Consider the following 25050-nt stretch of genomic DNA (forward strand, 5'->3'; position numbering starts at 1 on the left):
GTTTCAGAAAGTATACATGTAAATTTAAATTACAAACAAAAAAGGCCCCCTATCAGTTTCTTTTAGTTGTTCATTCTCTCAGCCGTACTCTCCATACTGCACACACTGAAGTATTGAGCTTCAGTGTGCTACAGTACAGCTCTACTGTGCCCGGTAGAGCTCTGGAGCCATCTCACCCTACCAGTGCAGCAACATGGTCGGCAGAGCCGCCACCAGACAGGGTACTTGAGACAGTCGCCAGCTTATCTGCACATTCCAGTGAGTGTGACTGTGTGTGTGTCTGTGTTCATGTGTGTGTGTTTGAGTGTGCATGTGTCCGCACACTTGTGTGTGTGTCTGTGTGTGTGCATTCGCATTTGTGTGTGTGTGTGTGTGTGTGTGTGTGCGAGTGAGCACATATGTGTGGAAGCCTGTGTGTGTGTGTGTGTGTGTGTGTGTGTTGTATGTATACATAGCAGCTGGGACTGAAGCCAGGTTTAAGTGAGTAGGCCTGTCTCATGTTAAATCAATGTCCCTGTAAATCAGTGTGACTGCAGAGAGGCAGAGGGGAAGGCAGACTGGGCACTCAAAATACATTCCAAGAACGGTTTACAGGCATCTGACTGAATCTCAGAATGTGCGTCTGTGGGCTGTTAGGGGACACACTGATTTGGCAGCCCTCTAACTCCACTGCACCTGGATGAGCTCCCCCTCATCATTATACAACCGGAGATTGCTCCATTTTCCATGGGACTACTAACAAACCTGCAAACAGAGCCAATATGATGATATTGCCCTCTCTTCTTCCACAGCAATAAAAATATAATCGAGTAAAAAGATAAAAAAACATTTCACAGGCTGACCTTACAATTTTGTCATCTGTAATGTAGCCATTCATTTTATCAGCCTAGCGCGGCTCCGACCTATGTTATTTCCTTCATTTAGGCTTTTCTTTTATTAATCTTTTTTTGTCAATACGCTCTGGTAATTTTGTCTGCACCACTTCCTATTTCCCATAACTATGAAAGTGTTGCTGTGAAATATATCTATCATTTTATTCTGCCAAAATATAGCTGCAGTATATTTAGTTTTATTTCATTTGATATTGTGTCTGTCTATTTTTTAGAACTGTGATCTGAGAGTTTTAATACAGTAATGTTCACATCTCGGATCTAGAGTAGTGTTTTGGATCTTGAGCAGTTCCTTTTGAGCTCTACTCTTTGCTCTTGCCATAACTGATACAAGTGAATCTTGATCACATCTGTCCACAAGACCTTTTTTTTCAGAAACTCTGCAGGCTCTTTTAGGAACTTCTTAGCAAACTGTAACCTGGCAATCTTGTTTTTGCATATAGCCAGTGGCTTGCATCTGGCAGTGTAGCCTCTGTTGTTCTGTTCATAATGCCTTCTGTGGACAATAGTCACTGACACATCCACATCTGCCTCATGAAGAGTATTTATGATCTATTGGACAGCTGTTTAGGGGTTGTTCTTCATTATGGTGAGAAATCTTTGGTCATCAACTGTGTCTTCTTTAGCCTACCAGGCCCTTTGCAATTACTGTGTTCACCAGTGCTCTATTTCTTCTTAATGATGTTCCAAGCAGTTGATTTTGTTAAGCCTAAGGGTTGTCCTATGTCTCTGATTATTATTATTTTCCTTATTTCTCAGCCTAAAAATGGCTTCCGTGACTTTCATTGTCACAAATCTAGTCCTCATGTTGCCAAACTCTCGTAAAGCTCTTGTATACCTGCATTAAGGATCCAATTGAACACACTTGACTCATCAGAAACACCTGTGAAACCATTTGTCCCAAACATTTTGATGCCCTGAAAAGGGAGGTCTAGATATAAAAAGTTTTGTCATTTCTGCATAGTGAAACCAAAATGTATAAAAATGTCCTTTAATAAAACCTGATAATTTGCACATTATCAGTATGTGCATTGTTTTATTACAAATCTAAAACTGTGGAGTACAGAGCCAAATCAAGAAAAATACTCAATTATGTCACAAACATAATGGAGTTCAGTGTAATTAACACAGAATACTTTACTGTGTAGCGATTTTGTTTAAGGTGAGCATGCAAACAAGCTCTTAACTCAAGTTTTTCATACAAAAAAGGGAGCATTGAGTATCATTTTCAAAATGAGCAAAGCGCTGAACAGAATGATAGATCTTCATGGATATCATAAGACCAGAAATGTATTGTAATTACATTTTTATACACTTTTGTTTGTGTTAGTGTTGTTGATAACAGCTGTCTTTATTTTGCACCACTGTTGTTGTCTAATTACTTAAACTAGGTTATATGACTGTTCATATGCTCCCATTAACTCCCAACACGGAACCTGAAGGAAAAATGCAAAGCTAACCAATTTTAGTGAGATTGTTCTACTATGATAAACTACATACAGTACAAGTAAATAAAACACCTCAATAACCGACACTGCACTCTCTCCCAGAAACAGGGGGCTTGTGGAAACCTGCGTTGTGGTATTTGACAGGCCTTGGCTGTCTAATAGTGAGGCTATTGGTCAAAGCTGCCGAAAAGAGGTGTTTTGTTAAAGCCCTGGCTCTCACACTCACCTTGCTGACCCTTGCCCAATGCACCGCGCATTTTCCGCTCCAGAAGCCTGAGAAATGTGTCGAGGTCCATTAGGACCACTGTAGCCGCGCTCACATTCGGTCTCATCCACTCCTTCCTCTCACAGATTCTGCCCCTTTAAATCCCATCTCGCCCTCTGAATTAAAACCCTGCCCCCTTCATAGACCTGTCACACATCTATACCCACAGCCTTTGTGTTACATAATTGCCAATTATGATACATTGCGAATGAGAGGAAACACTTAAAATGTTTCACAAATGTTATATTGACAACAGGTGCTGGCTCTGCCAGTATGGCGGTGAGAAATTAAAATGTTACTCGTTCATTCCTTTTTTCGAATGTTGTTACTTCACACTTATCTCCATTCACCTTCCCAGCTGTCACTTACATGTCACCACTTCTACTCTTAGGCCTAGAGTGTCTGTAGTTATATACACTATAATACACTGCATCTGCTTGACAAAATGTAAGTGTGACACTATACGTTTTGTCCAACCATGGGCTTGTAGGAACCATAACATGGCTTTTAAAAAAAATTAATAAATATTTTTAGTAAAATGGAAGAAATTTGTGAATGGCTAAACACTTAAATAATTTCAAATATTTACTAGACCTATACTTGTAAGTAACAGTAACAGTGGAAGCTAATGTCTTCAATGCTCAGTGGTTGCTTATTATAAAACAAATAAAGTTAGTTAGGAAAGGGTGTTGCTCTTTATCTTGAGCCTCACTGAGTTAAAATGGATGCCATTTAAATGATACATAACTGTGTGTGGACAGAAGGATAGCCATAGGCTGACACTGTCTGGTCCCTTATCATCTGTCTACAGTCAGCACTTCTGAAGAGCAAGGCCACTTTCCTTTTGATGTATGCCTTTGCCGAGCTCAGTGGAAACAAACCTAAATTGGAACCTCTTGCTAAGGAGTCAGGTAGTCATCAACTGGGCATGTGACCACATGTGACTACATAGTTCTGCGCTAGCACTTTATTTCCAGAACTATTTAAGGTTTGCATTCCTTTATTATTACTTTCTATTTCTTTGAACAGATTTAATAGAAATTATGGTGAAAAACACAACATGATTACCACTTTAAGTTGTTTTGTACTATGCTGTCATGACCATAGAGGGATGGGAGTCCGGGGTCATAAAGCTGTAAATAACATAACACAATTTTGGTTGTAAATGACAACATGTACACAGACATGTGGTAAAAAAAAAAGCTACGCCTCCCTAAAGGTCAGTGTGACAGATGTTGACAGATGTCACAAGTATGTTAAAAAAGGGAAGTCTACAAAGCTCTGGGACTAACATGTTTACTGTTACTGTTCTCTCTCTATGTCCCTCTCTCCCCTCTCTCTCTCTCTCTCTCTCTCTATTTCTCTCCTGCCTGGAATCAGTCCACCATTCCCAAATATTGCTAAAAACCTGAGTACAAACTGATGGAAGCTGCTTTGCTTCATGGCACTGCCTTGCTGCACTGCAGCAGAGTATCCACACAAAGCACAAAAAGGCTGTAGCTATAAAGACCTAGGCTTTAGACCTGTGTCTGTCCTTACGTCCCAAAAAGGCTCCATCCAACGGAACCGGACAGCATTCAGAGCTCACCACATATCCAGACACACAGAAATATAGATCCTCTGGTCTTATTGAAAATGCTCCAAGTTTTGTGCACATTTTGTATTATTTATAAGATTCCTTGTGTTCTTTTTTCATATTATTTAAAGAAAGCAATTTTATATGAACTGCAGGCTCTCTTTATATATGTATATAATTTGGTATTATCTGCAGACTCAGCCTTTGTAATGATCAGTCACACTGCCACCAGCACATAGCTCCTGGCGATAGCAAAATGAGAAACTTGGCCTTCACAAGCCCAAGACTGCGCAGAAGGCACTCTGGCAAACAAACAAAATGAAAGCTGGCGAAATTAAAGCCAGTCTCTCACCAAGATAAGAAATGTGGCAGGCACAACCACACTAGCCACCAGGGCTTAGACAAAATTCTGTTTCAAATTCAGTAGATTCAGGAAATGAATATTTTTTTTTTTTTCAAATTCAGGAATTGAATTTCATTTCATTTTCTTGAACGAACTGAATTAAAATGGAACGGACCCAAACCCTGCTAGCATTAATGAGCTTGGAAGCACCTGCATCATAAATATTATTGAGAGCCAGGGACGGTTTTAAACCCTACCATGGAGAGAAAATAGTAAGGTTTGATCTCATTGTCATGTTTTCTTTAGCTCCACCTGTGATTTCTGAGCAGTGGATCAGAACTGCCTGATGTTGAATTGAATGTCAAACTTTTTAATCACACTGGCACGTGCTCATTCAACCTATTTCTTAACAATGACTCGCAGTTTACTGCAGGTTTTCTTTCTTTACAGAGTTTGTATTTGTAATTTGCTGAACATAGCAAACTGTGTTGCAAAGAGAAAAAGTAATGCATATCAACTTGGCAATGAATTTTTTTTTTTTTAAAGTTCATTGAATTTGGCTCATCTTTCATGCTTTGCAATGTGATCTATTACCTCAGTTCTCCATATGTATGGGAACATTATGTCCAGATCAGAAGTTCATTTCTCAAGAAAGCTGCTGTGCCATAGGGAAGACAGGAAGCTGGTGCTCTGTTTTCACATGACATATTCAAATGCCTTTAATGGAGGTCAAAAAGTGCAACTGAAGTAGAGCATAAAAACTCATAAGATGCCTTTGCGATTCACTACAGATGATTTACCTCAAGACATTAAGTTTGCATAAATGGAGTGATAGTCAGCAATCTCAGACTGCACTTGTGTATATTTTGTGACAAAGTTTATCATTCGAAAAGTTACAAACTACCATTTTAATATTGTTAGACATTCATAAAACCTTAATTAAAACACATATCAGCATGACTACCAGTGCATGTGACTGAGGATGATTGAAGTATTATACTAATTACAATGGACAAATATGGCTCAGCAAAGAACAGCAATGCTCTCAGGTATACATATCTTGTTCAAGCAATGCTCTGGCATATCCTCAGGCAACATAATCATTTTATGTTTATGTCTGCTTTAACCAAAAGCTTGCTGGAATATGATTTGCTCTAAATATGGGATCTAAATGGAAGCAAATGGACATGATTATCAGGAAATGCTTCCCTGTAAATGACTGCTGCTCTGCTCTCAAATTATATTTCCATATCAATAAAGTAATTATTGATCATTCAGAATTGAATTATACTGCAGGCCTGGTGTGTTTCACATAGAAATATGATATGCAATGTAATTATAGTGATATGTTTTGTTTTCTATTTGATTCCAGTGGAGCCTCATCACACTGCTCTGGAGAAATAGAACTGTAAAAAACCATGTCGGACAGACAGTTCAGGTCACAAAAAAAGTCTTTTGATGGTGCCACAAATTTAAGACACAACACTGCACCACTGTAGTTCTGTTCTTTCCTGAGATCCTGGATCTCATTAGATTCTTGATCATACAATGGCACATGCATTCAGTCTGAAACAGACCTGATAAATGCAAAAACAAAAACAAATTATTGGGCTAATTTCCAATTAACTTCAATAGTGTGAGCCCGCACGTGTAGCCACTGAAGGCCTTATAAGTAGGGTCACCAATTTGTCTCCCCTTGTTTTCTCTCATGGTACTTCAGTCCTCCACCAGCTAGAGGTCGCCATAGCCTCTTTGTCAAACCACTTCTCAAATAATTATCCCATTTGCACCACCTCAGTAATCAAATAAATGAAGAAATCACTGCTAATTAACCGTAAACGATGATTGACAGTGATGACACTTGAGTGTTAAATTCAGTTCAATTACTTACTACCATGGACATGCTACAGTATTTTTAAATGTTGTATAGGGGCATGATCGGTTTTGTTAGAAGCGCCAGTGAGAAATGCCCAAATTAAAAATGAGAACAGTTATATAACATTTAATGTGCACCAAAAGGTGAAATAAAAAAATAGTTTATGATTAACTAACTAATCATAGTGTTCAATCGAGATTTTAAGTAGAATCAGCATCTTTGTGCTGAGCTAAAACAAAAAACTGCTATATATGGATGCATTTTTCTTTTTACTACAGTGATACTCAATACTAGCCCTGGAAAGCCACAGAGTCTGCTGGTTTTTGTTTTTTCCTGAAGATCTGCAACTGATTCAGACCCAAAAAAACCAGGTGGCCTAATTGTGTAATAAACTGCTTTAACTGATAAATTGCTGTGCTACTCAAGTGCAAAGTTACAACAGAAGCCAGCAGACCCCACGGCTCTCCAGGACCAGGACTGAGGACCACTGGCTCAAAGACTTTTTGCAGATTTTAAACTTCCATCCATGTTCACTTTCCTTCCCTACACTCCCCATAGTATATTGGCTAATGGGTGTTTCATAAATGTCTCAATTAGAGACTCAATTGTATTAACAGTCACTTGACTGTGTCGTTTGAGTGCCTATGGGGACCACTGGAGGATGACCATTTAAATACAAGCTTAAATCCCTACAGGTCACATGGTTGAGACGAACTGGCGGTCCTACTTATAAGGTAACATGGATATCAGATAAGGAGCTTCCCTCTCTGCTACCACCGAACTCATCCTGGAATCAAATATAAAATACATCAGTGTGATCACATTTTATTTAATATTCCTATTTTTGCACAAAACATACCAGGCCTAATATATAATCTAATACTCAATTATCAAAAATGACTTTATCGATATGGAAATATGATTTGAGAGCACAGCAGCAGTCATTTATAGTGAAACATTTCCTGGTAAACATGTCCATTTGCTTCCATTTAGATTTTTTGAACAAATCACATTTCAGTATGATTTTGTTTAAAATGGGCACATTATAATATTAAAAAACTGGAAATTCAGTGAGTCTTGGCTTGTCTGCTCTCAATATCCAAACAATACAAAATGCTAAAAAACTAAGATGTGTTATCATTTATTTAAGTTTGTTTTCCCCATTGTTATAAGAAGGGAATCTGGTGGCAGAGAATCACAACAGACTCAGGCACTGGAGCAAGCATTGGTGGTAACTGCAAAAATCAAACCAAACGAGAGGAAAGAAACAGGGAGACACATTCCACACATAAAAGAAAATGACTGTGGCTCAGAAAATGAGAGGGAGCAACATTATAACTGGCTCGGCACCATAGCATAAGTTTGGCAGCACCATAGTAATTACCGTGAGCTCCACAATGTTTTGGACAAAGACATATTTTATTTCTTGACTTGGTGCCCTGAAATGGGGAGGCTACGTGTAAAACGTGCAGTAATTTCTACATGGTGAAACAAAAATGTATAAAAAATACCCTTTAATAAAAGCTGAGAATCTAAAAAGTTTGAATACACAGCCAAAGAAAAATAATCATTGTCCCAAACATTATGGAGCACACTGTACATTACTACCCCTTAGCTAAGAGGTGTTGGATTTTCTTTTCTTTGTTAAAGTACTGAGGGGGGTTGAGTACATGGAAGATGTATAGAACAGCACATTTATCTTTACTTACAACCCAAGATACAGACCCAGTCAAATTGTTTGTTTAAGCAATTACTTCTGGAAATAATATCAACTGCATTTCAACAATCTCTACTTTTATTCTATGTCTTGGGCACAACTGTATCCCCAGCAGCCAGAACTGTGTGAACCTGAAAGAAGATCCTCACTAAACCAAGCCTCGCTAACTGGAGCTCAATATCAAACACGTCCATCATTTGTTGACCCCTGAAGTGAGCGCTCGAACAATGACCGCACTCAAGTTCATTACGCAAGTGCATCAAATGTTCCGTTTCAACGCACATGCTGTTCATTTCATCTGAAATCTGACTTCAGTATCTGAGAAGCTATGAGGAGGTGCCTGCGCCAGACTGTCTGAGTTGTGACATTTGGGATCTGTGCTGAGAGATGTATCAGCAGACAGAGTGTGACGCTGTAGGCTGAGGTGTACCCTGCCTCAGACCCTCGCCGCCTGTGGGGAAAACAGCTCTATAATCAGGCATAGTGCTACTTCACCATAGCAAAAGGTTCGCTTCTGATGCTCGAGTACATGTTTCTTGAAGTGTCTTCTGAACGTCTGTCGTGTTAAACCAATAAAGCAAGGCAATGCCCTGTGATCGTCAGAAAGAAGAACACATAACTTTTTCATAAAAGCTCTGTTATTGTAAAATCTCTGAGTTGTTTTTTGCCTGGAAAAAATCTAAATTAAATGGGACAAAATATTAAACATGAACAAGACCAGGTCAAAACCTAATATGGCTGGACCTGTAATGGCTACTCTATAATAGTTATTTACAATATTAGGCAGATGTATACCAGAAGGAAACAAACAAAAAAATCACTAAATATCTTTAATGTATAGCTTTCTCAATGATACCTAAGTTCACAAGTACTGCCCAGGCAGCTACTCTCATTTAATCTCATTTAACAGCTGATGAACAGTAATTTATTTGAAGGCAAAACTCAGAACAAAGCAGAAGGTTCCATGAAGTCTGGCTGGCTTAAGCAGTATGGAAAAGTATAGGGCCTTGGACTAATACAGTTAGTTGGTCAAATCTCTCTCTCTCTCTCTCTCTCTCTCTCTCCCTGCCTCCCTCCCTCCCTCCCTCAATTTAAAATTTAAATTATTTATAATTTGGGATAATTTGTGGAAATATTTTTTTCTAATTTGTAAATATTTTGTGCAAGTGCATCTCTGTTTCTACCTCTCCTGTCTTACAGTGACCACATATTCACTCTTCTTTTGGTGCCCATGTTTTTTTGTGTCTGTACTTGGTCAGGATTTGTCTCTGCTTTGTATCGCTGACAGAGAAGAGATACTCTGCCAAATTGTATTCTCGGTTTAGGGCCAAGTAGCAATTAAGTTTGTTTTGTGTTTTGGTTTCATTATTCCAATGTTCCAGATAGGAATCTTTTGTTTGTTTAATTATTTGGTTTACTCTAATTTCTGGTTGTAAAGCAGTGCTGGTTTTAGTTTGGTCAGTGTTTGGTTTTAGTTGGTTAGTGAGTCTCATGACCCGCTGACTGAGAGGACTCTTTTTGGGTTTCAGTTCTTGGGTTTTCAGTGCTTGAAATTGCATTGTGTCCTGGGTACTTGATTTGAGGTACACCCAAAATTTAAGTGCTCTTTTTTAATGTTAATTATCAATGGGTATCTGCCTAATTCTGCCCTGCATGCATTGGTGGGTGTTTTCCTTTGGATGTTTAGTATTATTCGGCAAAATTCTGCATGCAAGGCCTCTATAGGATGCTTGTCCCACCTAGTGTAGTTCTGATAACTCTCTCTCTCTTTAATAAACCAGAACACAGTGCATTGTAGTTCTAAAAATGGCTACAGCTCACAGCCCATCATGTGACCCAATACTCTAGTTCCAATGAAAGAGTGCAGCGGTATGTCATATACCAAGAAAAGGCCCAGTTTAGCTGCTTATAACTATACCTGGATGATACCTACAGACATCAGTGCAGAAGCATACTGTATTGTCATTTCTGTAGCGTGTTCTTGCCAACTACCCACCACCTTCCCTGGCTCCCCACCAAAAGTCAACCACCCATCCAACCAACAGCCAAACCAGATTAACCAATGATCACTAGATATCAGTAATGAATTAATTAAATGTGAGAATAACCCACAGTAAAATGATAAAAAACCACATCTGTAATCCAAAATGATCTGTTCACATCTTTTATGAACCATATTTTGGTTACAGTATATCAGTTTTTACTTGCGTGCTCTTAAGAAACAACTGTACATTCAGCATGGGAGGGGAAGAGCTTTTAAGCTTTCAAAGTTTACGTGTTAAAGGATATAGGGATATAGACAAAAAGGCATTCTTACTTGAACCTCAATAAAATACACCTGTGCATGTTTATAACAGCTTTTTATAATCACATAAAAAACTTAAGATAAAGGTGATAGCTATGCTAATACAGCAACATGCACACCTGAAAAGAACATTTAAAAAGAGCAATAACATACCAGCACAGGAAGAACAATTAGATTATCAGAATAATGGTGTACAGACAAGCAGACACACACATGCACGCACACACATACACATACGCGCACACACACGCACAAACACAAACACAAGCTCATGCAAACACACACAAAGGAGTACAATACAGGGAGCAGAAAGCAGTCAATAACTCATCAACTGCCAGCTGGTCATAAAAGTTTGTTTTACTGCTACACAGAGAGCCTTCAGCATTCCTGATGTTTTGACAGCCTTAATGATTTCATTCTTCTATAGGATACCATTCTCATAAAAGTAACAAGATTCCAGTCGCAGTACCAACCCAGTGGCCAACTATATGATGCTGTGGCTCACTTCCTGTAATAAAGACATCAAAATTAATATGGAAGCTAAGCAAATTAAAGGCAGTGGCTTGGCTTTGGTACGCATGTGAAGAATTCAAGTGTATGTTGTCAACCCATTGCTACTGTTTGGCTACCCGTTTGATAACTGCTGACATACAGTAAAGATAAGATCACTTTGCTAATGCTGACATGGCACACCATAAGCCATTGACAAACCAAACTAGCTTTCAGGTCATTAACATGTTGGTACTGGATTAATAAAATACACCACATAACGGTCTGAGTAATATAGCTGTAATGAATATCAGAGCCTTTCACTCTACAGTCGCTACAATAGCTGTAAATGCTTACACGCTGATGGGGCCAAATAAAATCATATGAATAATTAAACTGCTCTTGCCATTAAACAGATAAAATGGAACATTAATTGATAGCACAGATTTTTTTTTTTTTTTTACTTTTCAATTTATTCTAGCTTTAGGAGTAAACATGAAGCTTGCTGAATTATTCAGCCATAACATTTATGGACAAAACTGCAATAATTATTCCTCTTTAAAAAAATAAAGAATTGGATTCATCCCATATCCCATAATATTCAAAGTTGAATGGTAGAGTAACAGCATACAAAATATATTATTATTATTATTATTATTAGTAGTAGTAGTAGCAGTGGTAGTATTAACAACAACAACAACAATAATAATATAACATTTACATTTTCTTCAATCTTCAAGGGTATGTGAAAGATACAAGTAAAGAGATGCATTAGTTTCTCTTTATAAAACTGTTACCTTAACAATGTTACACTGTTTCAGAGTAAGCAGAAAGATAATAAGTATAATAACAAAGAGGAACTGCAATACAACATATTTGCCACTTGTTATTTAACTACACTTTAGGAAATTCTGAGCGTGAATTCAATATAGAAGGCACAGAGCAATTTTCATTTGGTTCCAAAATATTAATGTGCACTTATGTCTGTGGTGTATTGCAGTTGAGGGGGCAGTGTTAGTGTCACCTGAGAGAAATGTCGAACAGGAAAAGGGTCTCGAGACTCTGCTTATTGTTCATCTCCTGTGGCCAACCTCAATTTTGAGAGACAACAGAAAATTGAATGTTATACTATCTGCAGAATTTTCCATTCTACTGAAGCGTACTCACAATAGCAGTTTTATTCAAATTGCTGTTAGTTTTGATCTGTTTTTCATTACATGAAATTTCTTTCACTTAGCAGATGCTCTTAACCAGAGTGAAAGATAACATAAGTGCACACACCAGAGTTATGTGAAGGAGAGTGACTAAAAGACCTGTCTGAAAACATTCCCAAACCAGCAAGTCTAAGTGCAACATCAATAAAGCACTTGGTGTAAGAAAGTCAACTTGAACAGACCTAAGAACCATAACAAATGGTTTTAGTATTACACCACAATAACATAACATGCCATAATACACCATTCACATAGTGATACATAGGTCCTTATTCTATGTACTGTACACCAATAGAGACTCCTTGTCTTAGTCTGACTGAATCTTCCTCAAAACAAAGCTGCCTTCAGTGTACTTCAAAGGACCTACTGAACTAGCGTACTAACAGCCAATTGAACAATGCAGCTTTAAAACCCTTTAGCTGCTTAGTCAGCTGATTAATAAATGCCAAAACTATGGTAACTAAAACATTAACACTATGGAAACATTTCCCAGCTAATGAGCAAAACAATGCAAACTGAAACTGCGCTAATCATTTCAAAAATGCACAACGCTACCCGCTAAACAACTGCACAGTGAATTAACACAATGAAACACAAAGCATAAAATAACCACTGTAGTTACTTCAATACAGCTACAAACTCAACTTACCTCAATATAGATGAACACTAGTAGCTACACTAGCTATCTCTATAGAAGATGAAATACAGTCTTTATGGCTGTATTACATTACAGGAGTGCCCCCAAAAAAGATTTAACAGAAAGAGCCTTTGTTTATCATCCTCTGTAGCATCTCGATGCTAAAAGACCATAGCCTTCCCAGAGTATCTTAATTTCACTATTAGTGGGTCTTCATGCTAATTTGAGCCTTAGTTATGCACATTACTTGACCTTAAACCACACGTATTACAACTATGCACCACACTGAATTTCAGCTATGCTACAACATTATTGAAACATCAGTGAACTATTCTAGAATCCACCACTTACGAAAACTAGCATATACTTTATACTTAGGTCATTAAGATAGACAGTGAAATTTTCAGGGTTAATTTACCTCTAACAGACTTTGAGTCCCAAAAGGACTCTATCAAAGTTTACAGTATTTAACAATAACCATATTGTAGTGAATAGTCATTGTGTACATATTCAGTATCTGAGCATATACAATGTTTAGAGCAGGGCTGCCCAACCCTGTTCCTAGAGATCTGCCACCCTGTAGGTTTTTACGCCAACACTAACAGTGAACACTCCATTCAGCAGCCAGAGATCTCATTGAGCTGCTAATTAGGAGAATCAGGTGTGCCAAATCAGGGTTGAAATCAAAACCTACCAGAGAGCAAGTCTCCAGATTGGGCAGCCCTGGTTTGAGGAAGCATTCATTCACTGTATAACTTCCAGGTCATGCCATGTCATGTTTGATGTAGTGCACAGAACAGTGGATATCTCCATCATGCAGACATAACAGATGACTGATTTTCACAATACAGTACTGTATATCAAATATCTCTAAAATGCATACATGATAAAGTGAGCACAATAAGTCCTAGTAGTAAATCAGCCAGAGAAAACTGGCTCTTCAGTAAAAATAGTGACAGAATGAATGACAGAATGAACTGCCTTGAAATGAACTCTGTGTCACCATTCTAAATTTAAGTTGGAAACAATGTTAATTAATTTGTTTATCTATTTGTTTGTTTGCTTATTATTTTTAATAATATTTTCTGATTCTGAACTTCCCCATAGTGTTGGGAAGATAGGATTTTAAGCCACATATCTTGTCTAACACAAAGTCAAGCGGTTATGTGAACTCTGTCTAGAAGGGAATTATCCATGCAGTGACTATAGTATGTCTTAGAAGAAGTCCCTTTTATATTTGATTCTGTAATTCTTTTCACTTTTTTTCTAATTAGAACAAATGCACCTGAAAATGGGCCAAGGATTTAGGGATGATGTACCACTGAAGAAACAAATGATGAAGCACCGTGGACAGGTTGTGGGATTGTACAGGCTCTTGGTAACTCTTTGATTCCAGGGCCAAACACATTCAGGAGCAGAGGAACAATTCAATAAGCAAGTACAGTGCTGCATTTTGCGCATGAACCAGAGCCAGTCATAGGCTCATTGCTCCTGACATTACGACCACAAGCCCCCACTTCCTCCAGCCAGAAATTCCCTCACTCCAAATCTCCAGAATCGCTTCAATATACATACTGTATCTGCGCCCCAAAAATGGAGGCAACAGACAGGAAAGACATGGAGTTTCATAAAACATGATACAATAAATAAAATATGACAGATACCCATTCACATACAGCAATAATAAAATGTTTTAGGCTTTAGAAAGACAAGATGGAAGCCATTTGACTGTACTGTGGGGGTTCAACATTCATAATTGCTAATTTCACAGTTCCTGAATCTATGGAAATCTAACTGAAATCATTGAATACTGCACAGTTTTTTCAGCTGCCGCTGCCAGATGATTCAACTCTAACCTCTCGTGTTTGCCATTTAAAAACCTTTTGAGGTAAATTACCTCCTGCCACTGCTACATGAAATATTCATCTGACACTAATTTAGAAAATCTCCTTGAATTACCTTTGGACCACATGCCAACTTGGAGTGTTCGTGGGATGCCCTACTGGTTCCAAGCCAGTTTAAACTGGTTTAAACCTTTATCAACCAGTTGAGTCAAATATGATGATGTTCATGCTCTGGTCTTAATTTTAAAAAATAATAATAATCCCCATTTGTTCATTTAAAAATAGCTAAATTGGTGGTGCATTATGATGTGTATTCTAATACTAGCTTTGGTATATAAAAGGATAAACTCCATGTATTCTAGTACAATAGTGGCGTATGGGAGAAGTTTGAACTTCAAAATTTTCATTTGGGGTGGGGGGGGGGGTGGTATTAAGGGAACGATGACTGCTTTTGTAGATTCAGGTAATGAAACTTAGCCTTTTGGCTACATTTCTCCAGCATACACACTAAATTTTTAAATACCAAATTAAACTGATACAGTCAGACTGTTACTGGTTTATCTTATTTCTTCCCAAGTAGTTTATGATAAATTAAATTATAAGTTTTTTACAGTAAATTTAATTCAACGTGGCAATGTAAGTAAACATGACAAACAGATAATCACTAAGTGTACAATTGTAGGCTACATATTATCAGCCATCTTTGGATCCTGCATTTCAACTATATTTAACAGAGAATTTATGTTAATTGTTGATTTCCTGCTGCTGTCTACGCCTACCCCTTTAATGATCACTGTAGTCTGTGCCCCTGCATTTTTCTCCGTTAGCACAAACAAAACAGAATCTCTGCACACTCAGAATTAACTATAGCATGTCGGAAACCTACCTTTTAGAGTGCCAAAGCAAAGCACAGCTATATCTTACCACAGGGTGATTATTGGCTTTTTGGGTTGAGAAAGGGTTGATCTCAATCAGGGTCAATATTCTCTTTATGACTGCTGAGGGGGAAGTTTCAGGTTTACACTTTTAGTTTTTGACTTCTGGAGCAGAGGAAAGGCACTTTCTAATTTTGCTCTGTTTCTTCAGTTGTGTTTGTTCTAATACTGCTTTCTGCCTTGACCTCGTTTGAAGTTGGAAGAATTATGCTCTAGCAAGGTCTTAGCTTACTGGTCTCTCTGGTCGTTTAAATATATGTATTTTTCACTCCTTCTTTTTAGTTGATTATAATAAATTATAAGTAATGAGCCTACAACTGTCATTGCCTGTATGATTTCTATTTTATTTTAGTTACCATATCTCTTTTGCATATTGAATAAACGCAGTATTCTTAAATCCAATATTGAGTTTAGTTTGCCTTGTTGGTTGAATCTACCTGTTTGCGGTGATGCCGACCTATTAATGAATTTGGGAATCATTTTCACTAATTGTGTAACCAAAGAAATAATGATAAGGTTTTAATAAAGTAAAAATTAGGTATTACCTTGATGCAACACCATAACACTTTGAAGTGACATCATAACTTTTTGTCAACATAAAGTCAGGAATATGGAGGTTTTAAAATGCACTTGTAATTTCATACATTTGTTTCACACCAGTTCAAGAAAGCCTCCCAGTAGAAAAGCATTTAACTGCATATGAACTTTATCGGCTTCCAAACAATGTGTACACTTACTATAAAATACTCATGAGTGGGCCCAGAATACACAAACTAGCAGGCTAATGCTCTGGATACGATTACAGGAAAAAATACTGTACGTCCCTGTACATAAAGCTGAGGTTTGTTTGTGATTAATTTGCATGCGTTCAGCTTCAAGCCAGTGTTCCCAAATTTGACAACATCAAAACAATAAGACCACTGATACTTAGTCAATTGAACAAATAAGAAATAATTGCCATTTGGAGAGTGGATGTTCATCAACTGTACTGTTCAAGTATGAGACCCAGTCAAATAAACCAAAAAGTTTACACAAATAATCAACTCATTTGGAAGGTATAATTTTGTACAGAAATCCACTTGTGCTGCAGGGACAACTACAGCCAAATTAGAAAGTTTAACCCTCCATTTTAAAACCCTAGACCTAATTGCATTACAACTTTAACAGCTGTTTCTCTTGACAGTTTGCATGCAGTTCTGTGTTTTAGGGGCCACATGGGGTTCAAACTCAGTTGCACTCATAGCTTTCGATCTGGTTTCATTGACACTTTTTCATCTTTAAAACATTTCAGAAGTTTTCTTTCTACAATCTTATTTATTCTCTCAAAATGACCACTATTGGTCAATCAAACACTGCAGCATCAGTTTGCAGTTCAGTAAACCATAGCTCATCTGCAAGCACCGTATACCATAATTACACGGACAAACTGAGCTCAAACACAGAATAAGATCGCAGGGGTTCATTGGCACATGGAAAATTGCATCAACCCAAACCATGTAAATGGATGGCTGTGGGGGGGAAATAAGAATATTTAAATCACAATGTATATACTTATACTTATAAAGTACAAGTGCCAGTTGACTGATGACTCTAGATAAAAGCCCGCTGGCATACAGTACTTGTTAGTCTGTATGTAAAACGTCAGTGGCCTGAGGGGGGTCATTGAGTGGTGGGCAGGCCTGCATAGGCTCTGGTAGGCCCTACGGTAGCCTGCAGGGCACCTGGAAAGCACAGAAGAAAACAAGAAAAACACTGGATTCACACAGGCACACAACTGCAGATAATATCCGTTTTAATATTAATAATGCATCTGCAATTGACTAAATCAACGAACATGGCATGGCTGCCTGCTATGCTATTTGTTATCACAAGAGCAATTTCATCAGCCATTGCCAAAGTAGGCCTAAAGGCCTATGGGTTATTTTCACTAATATCACAATTTTATGTAAACAAAAGGTTCCAGCACCATTTTCCTTCCTTTCCTTCTCACTATCCATTATACATACATATATATAAATATATATACAACCAGTGGATCTACTAAATCCATGCAACCAGTTACCACAGGCTAAAGATAGATGAGGTAGCGCGTAGTGTGGATTGTGAGGCAAATCATTTATTGAGTCTTTTCAATAACTTCGATTCACACTTCCAAAATGATTTCCCACACACAGCAAGTTTAGACGAGCCTCACGAAATCTGTAGTCCGAAAAGCATCACCCAGTGGCTCATACATCCAGGGGAAAGCAGAGCTCTTTCCTCACTGAATTTTCACCTGCAGAGCATTAACAGGTCTAGCGCCCTGCACCAGTCATTTGCATAAGCAACAGCGCCCTGGCAACCTTCCACCCGCCTCTCTTGTGGACATAACGGAGCTTGTGCACAGGTTGTTGACTTTTGCAATCAACTCGTTCTATGTACCACATCAAGCATTTTTCAGGAGATTGGGCAGTCTGTATGGCAGTAACATCAATTGCACTCACTTCGAAAGAAGGCAGACTCAAAAGATCACAATCTTACATCCTAGAGTCTTCAAATTCAGCTAGCTATAGCTTAGAAGGGCTCTGTGTGTTTCCATTTCTGTGAAACTGTGGATGTCCTTTAGTTAAGTGATTAATTTAGTTTATATATGTAGGAGATTCATGTTGGAACTTCCTCTTCATGGTGACAAGGCTATTGGTATCATCTCAGAGATGTGGATGTGTGCCTGCTGACACAATATTCACAATTCACAGAGCATAGCTTGTAATATTCTAAGGGTCTGCCCAATAATTATTTTGCTAATATTGTTAGAAGGATGTAAAGCTCTGATCAGCAGCCACTTCATTCTTCACATATATGTTGTCAGTATGGAAAGCACGTCAATGGAACTCTTCTTCTAGAGATTTATAATGTCACCTGTGCTTCAGAGATAAACTCAATATACCCCTGAAATAAAAAAAAAAGTACTACAGCATTGCAATAAATTAAAATCCGTTCTTAAAGTTTTGTAGTTGTAATGATATACGAGTGACTACAACTGAATATAAAGTAGCAAAACACATTATTGAAATTATGCCACACTCCGCGGCTGTATAAATATATACAAAATTTACATGATTTGTTACCAAGGAGTCAGTCAACACTTCTGCTATAACTGAAGTCATATTATTCTGCAGAATTATGATATTCCAGACTATATCAAATTCTTTGAATTTAGGAGGCTATTGATTCGCAACAAGGACAGAACACAGGACTGAATAAACCCTCCTCCCTTAGTTAATCTTCCTTAATTGCGTATGCCTTCCTAATATTTTGTTCATTTCAAGCATTTCACTGTATGCAGTCCTGTTACTGGCATTACACATCATTTAACTGCAGTATCATTCAAGATGAATGACCTATCCCAGAAGAAATGTGCTTTGGAGCAATTCGATTCTACACCTGTTTCTTCAGTAGCAAAATATTGTAACTCAATAATATTATTTGTGGCCCATAGATCCATCCACTGTCCATCTGCTTTTTCATAATTTCCTTATCATACATCTTGCATTAACTCATAAGGAAGCTATCATATCACACAATGTAATACAATTCAGTAATCTATAGAAAGTTAGGGGCCTTACCTTCAGATAAAGGATAATTCATTTACATTTGTATTCATCCCTTATCCTTCAAATTATATACAGCATGCATTACATATGTACTGTAGAGGAGAGGTTGTTATTGTTGACCTCACACATAAAAATGATTATAGTTTTAGGAAAATACTTGTTTTCCTTAAACAATAATACATACTTCTTACACACCTGCTATGATGCTAAAATTGCTACACGGTCAGCAATCAAGTAACAACAGCAGGAAAATCAGCAATGTTAAGCACCTCATGTGAAATAAAACTATATCTAACTATAAAGCAGAAGGCCTCAATAGCCCACAACAGCCAGACCTACGCATCATGCCTACCCACACAAGCACCCGCCCACACACACACACACACACCACCTACAGTAAAAGTATTATGCAAATGTGTAGCGGACACTGTTTCAAGAAATCCCACTACATTTGTTCTAAGAGGCAACATCATATGCAAGCAAAAGCTGGCTATGTCTTTGTGAATGCAAGTAAAGTAATAAAGTAAAATGCCGGTCATAGTTAATAATTAGGAATAATTAATAAATAATAGATGCATCAAAACTGAATCAGTCATGTTTTTTAACTTTTTCATTTTTTTGAGTGTTTGTTTGTCCCCCTTATTTGCTTTCTCAATGACAGAGGAACCATAGAAAGGTCTGATGAATAAAATAAAATAAAAAATTATGCACAAATGAAAGGATCATGGGATCATGCAGACCTATTGTGTGAGAATATAACGAAGCAACTTCATCAAGTTACAGTCCTAGAGAGTAGCAGTTGAGTGACCACTATACAGATGCATTGAGACCTGCTCCTTTGGTTTATGCCTGAGACCTTCTCCTTTGGTAATGACATAGGCACAAACCAGAAATGATTGACTGGAGAATATGTAAACTGTAGATTTGCATGGTTCACCACATGGTAATACAAGTCAAAGGCAAGAATACAATAAAAAGGAGCAAACTCACAAGAAATGGAATGCAGGCGTGTTTGTTTTAGAAAGCCATACAAATACATGCAGATTATTCTCTGATGAAGATAATGAAAGTGTCTTTCGCAGGGACATGAAAACATCGTTGTGTGGAAACTTCATGAAATCATATGTTTAAGGATAATGGAAGTTTTTTTTTTTCTTTTTTTTTTCTGGCTAGAACATGTAAAACAGTATGTCTATTGGTTTGGTTCATTTTAGAGGTACTGAACCATTAGGATGACTAAAGGTTACTGGAAGTATAGGCTACGTCCAAAGTGTGAGCCAAACACACAGCACTAATTTGTATTTAAGTCTCAAAGAAAAATAAAATATTTTTCACAGGGTTTTCATTCTCTTTTCTTAGTGAGGTGGACTATTGATGTGCAACTCCGCAAACAACCAGCTTCCTCCACTTCCGATGGAAAGTAAATCTTAATTTACCTCTCAGCTCACCAGAAAACGGGAGCAATCTCAATGAGGTGCTGTGGCCCTGTCAAGATTGTGGCCCAGACATGCGAACATTAGTCTACAAGGCCATCTGAAACCGCCATCTGGTGGACCAGATGACCTCGCTTTAAGCAGCAACACCTTTCGACTCTGAAGATTTTCTGCCCTAAAAATACCCTTTTTTCTATGTATAGGCAATTGGTATACAGTACGTTAACTATAAAATAATTCGAGCTGAAGTGTGAAAGAGTATTGTCATAAAGAGCGTCGTTATACCTATTTCACATCCAGCTGCCAGATAGCTTTCCGCATCCATAGCGCAAATACCCCAAACCGCAGTGAGTATTACATTTTGAATAATGTGATAAGTGTAACCTGCACCACTTTGGATACCTACGTACAATGCAGACGTGGTGGCTGTGGCAAGAAACACTGCAGCCGACGCTGTGTTTTTCAAACGGTATTTTATCATACACAGCATTGGTTTAATCGTCCCTCGAGTGTTACTTCTGGAAGTTAGCTGTTTTGCTGCAGCACATTTCTTCTAGGGGAGGTCCTACAATAATAGAGACTTCCACACGGATACGTCTGCACATCCACAATCGCCCCTATCGCATGATACAAATGCGACATTTTAAAGACATTCTTTTGCTTAATTTTGACATTGAAGTTATACAATAATATGGACGGCAAATTAAACGGGTTAAATCGTCAACCCTCCCGTTGCCGGTGAGGCAATGGAGCTATGATCTACTACACTGCAGTGCCAACGTCGGAGACAGAAGCTGAGCTTTTTTATCCCATGACTGTCAAACACATCAACTTAAGCCACCTAACCATATCTTAAACATGGTAAGATGTGCTGCACTTTCGCAACACATGTTTTCAAGTATTCATCACAACAACCTGTTTGAGGAAAATAAATGAAAATGTCGAGGGAAAAAAGGCGTTCTAAAAGAATGGCTAAGGAATATACACTTTTACGCATCGCATCTATGGCTTTGAAATCCAGACGTAACTAAAGGGGACAGACATTGAGGTTGCTAGACCATCAATCATCTCTACGAATTCAACGAACTGCGGATCTCGAAAGCGGACTCGTCGATATTTACATATTGCCTAGACTAAAGCCGAGTCTGTAGAAATGTATGTGCACAGCAGAGGACATGGATCAAGCAAGATATCCCTGATGCCTTTGATGTATTTTCAGGCGATGTAATTGTTTATAAAATAAACTAATGGTGCTTAATAGACCTTACAATCAGATCTCCTGAAACACAAACGGAGAAGTGTTGCAGGGCAAAAAAATGCTGCTGCAGCAACCCAGAAATAAACCCCGTATAAGGAGAACCGCATTAAAATACAAGGCACATGGACCACCAGTATCATACGGATGTCGCCATTATATTAAAAAGTGTCATACTATCTTACGACTGAACCTTATTTAAAAAGTTGAAAGCTGCACTATCAACCTGGTTGCGTTTCGGGGCTTTCCGTTTTGACGTTAGACGTTTGAGTCCTGTCTGGTTCTCAAGCAGCGGCACCGCGGGATAACTTATTCCCCGTTTCCCCAGCATGTACTTGCTGTGCAAACACGATCAACACCATCACCATAAACAGTGTAGAACAGTGCAATCAGTGGAAAGAAGCAACGCACTATGCCTTACCACTTGGGCTCTTGTTTTTCTTAAGACTCTTGCCACAAAGACACTGCAGCATATGCGTTCCTTTGCTGAAAATGTTCCAAAGAAACCACATTGATTTGGGCGAAGAACAATCCAGCAGCTTAGACACCCAGATAAAGAAGAGATCCTTGCGGTTGCATAATAATACAACTGAATCAGTTCTCCAGGACAGGGCTACCAATTGTACCATAGAAGAAATATGTAATTTCCCAGTCTTCTGCGTTTTCGTTCACGTGGTTAAATGTTTTGTTGAACCTCTGAATGGCAATATTTTCCCGGCCACTTAAAATTATGATGCCACCTCAGGTTGTTGGTAATAAAAAAATATATACTCTATAAATTGCATGTGTCGCACAAGACGAGAGGTGAAGCAGGTAAACAAACAGAACTAATGGAAAAACTGCAAAACAGGGATGATATCCGGAGATAAAACCATTGCCTTTTTAGTTCATCACTCTGAAGATGGGTGGATCTGTACAGCATCGAAAGCCAGGCGAGGATGCATCCTATGTAAAGACTGCAACGGGCGCCCCAAGAAAACATATAGCCAAACCAAGTCAGTTCAATTAAACCTGTACATTGCTGAGATCAATTTCCAACAGCTGCTTCCTTCATCGTTTAAAAAAGATGTGTGGGATAAGCCAGGATGTTATTCCCTCTTAAGAATGTGCATGTGTATCCTGACGCGACGATGTTGTTCTAGATTCTTTCTTTCCTTTCCTTTTGGTTTTACAAATATATCACTGACATTTCTGTGTCTTCCGTGAGTATGGCGCGTCCAGAAAAATATTTGCATGTGTTTCTTTTCGCCTTCGTTCTCTGTGCGATAGAAAATAGACGGGAGGAGGAGGGGTTGAGTTGAAAGATTGGCTTTCCATTACGTGAACACGTGGTTATGAGCACCGTCACGAATGAGACGTTTTCTGTTTTTTCGGACGATAGGAAATATTGTCATTAAGCTGGTGAATGAACGTGTGAGAGGTTTCGGCGCACGTTTCAGTTCCTAGCCTCCGTACGAAACGTTCTCTGAATTAAAAATTAAGACTGCAGTTCAGATACTGTACGTGTAGGTGCCTGCCAGCCTTCCTATTTCCAGAAGAGTGCAGAGCTTGGAGCTATATTGGAGAAATTACCAGTGTCAAACTGAGGCAATTGTACTCGGTCTAGGAAATAATAGGGGTGATGTACCCATTGCATTATGTGCCGTCTCTAGAATCAACAAGTTATTTTAGCTGTTCGCTTAGCCTTTTTACGAATATATTTTTTTCATTAGAATTTTCTGCAATATAGCCATGTTTTCTACCTCACTACAACTAACCTGCGATAGGCTAACCACAGGCGTTTTTAGTGTTCCCCAGATAAACAACCCAGCCTTGCACGCAATGTAGCCTTGCTGTACAATATACTTACAGAACCTTCCACTGAAAACACTACCGCAACACTTTCTAGGGGTAATAGTCTGGAAATCGAGACAGCATATACGAGAACTATCTACAGGATTTCGTCCTGTGAGCAGTTATATGACGTGAAGAACTTAAAACGCTTGGAGATCACCGAGGTTGGATTTTAAATGGGACATGAGCTGACCTGGAATTTCCCCTTTTCTCAGCATTAAAGCAACATGTTATCAATAAACCCCCTGAGATGGAAATATCTTAATTTCAGCAAAATACATAATTTTCAGTTTGTATATTTGCCTGAGGATATCTTTATATGATTGCAATTTAACAAAGTGATATTGTTCTCCAACTGGAAAAGTGCCTATATAACTATGAAGAAGAATCAGGCAGTAAACAAATACCATGCAGTTAAATGCTGTGGGGCTGCTGCGGTCAGTGTACTTACGTGTATTTACCTCTTCTTTCCCACTTATCTGTTGTGCTGTGCACACTGTGCACTTACATAACATCAGTCATCAGTCTGTGAATAGGATAAAAAGTCATGCGTCCATTATCTATGATAGCTACATTGTGAGGTGCATAATGAGAAGCTATCGGGTTCTGTGGGAGAACTAAAGTGGCACAAACTACTGTGCATATCTATAACAGACATTCATATTGTCACTCCCAATATAAAACAATTTCGTCATTGTTCTATAGGTAGTTTCTTCATCACTGATTATCCAAATTTGTTTTGTTTTTTTTAGCTATTCTGTTCATAAACAGATATGAAATTATACAACCTCCTTGCCATCTACAGATTACGCATCAAAATGCTCTGTATTAATCTGCACTGTCAGTTTATGCAAATTAGTTTTGGACTAAATGGACTAGTTAACAATGCAAACAGCTTTTGCAGAGATTACAGTGTACAAATGTGCGTCAGTTTCTTTCATTAATCACAGGCAGAGAAATATTCATATCAATGTCCTGAGAATCTTAAGGCTGAAACACATTCTTGATTTTTTAATTTTTTAATTTAATTATTATTATTTATTTATTTTTTGCTCTTTTTTTGAACAAATTAAAGATTTTTGCATATGAGCTATATCACTTCTTTGGCTTTATCACAGCCTGGTTTGTTTGCCAGTAGTTCATTGGTTGACTTACATCAAAGAGTTAAAGCGGTAATTTATTTTAGCAATACACAGCACTTTTGTTACAAAAAGTCTCTGGCTTGTTTAAGTGTTGTTTTGCATACTTGCAGACGTTGGCTTTTGTGATGAGAGCTCAGGTTTCCTTCTGAAACTCTTCCATGTCCATCATTTTTGTTTAAGCATTGCTGCACAGTGGACAAATGCACCATTACTCCAGTGTCAGCTAAAGCTTTCTGCAGGTCCTTTGCAATAATG

The 25050-nt window shown here is 38.1% G+C and overlaps 1 protein-coding gene across 1 annotated transcript in view; it reads right to left on the reverse strand.

The window, feature by feature from the left end:
* Nucleotides 1-23112, reverse strand: part of LOC135250530 (fibroblast growth factor 14-like) — a 142114-nt gene extending 119002 nt beyond the window's left edge. Inside the window, exon 1 of the mRNA XM_064326890.1 lies at nucleotides 22242-23112. Coding sequence (XP_064182960.1) covers nucleotides 22242-22449 — 208 coding nt within the window. The 5' untranslated portion in view covers nucleotides 22450-23112. The remainder of the gene's footprint in view (nucleotides 1-22241) is intronic.
* Between the last annotated feature and the right edge of the window lie 1938 nt (nucleotides 23113-25050).

This window comes from Anguilla rostrata, chromosome 3 (genome assembly GCF_018555375.3).
Source record: "Anguilla rostrata isolate EN2019 chromosome 3, ASM1855537v3, whole genome shotgun sequence".
Classification (NCBI taxonomy): Eukaryota; Metazoa; Chordata; class Actinopteri; order Anguilliformes; family Anguillidae; genus Anguilla; species Anguilla rostrata.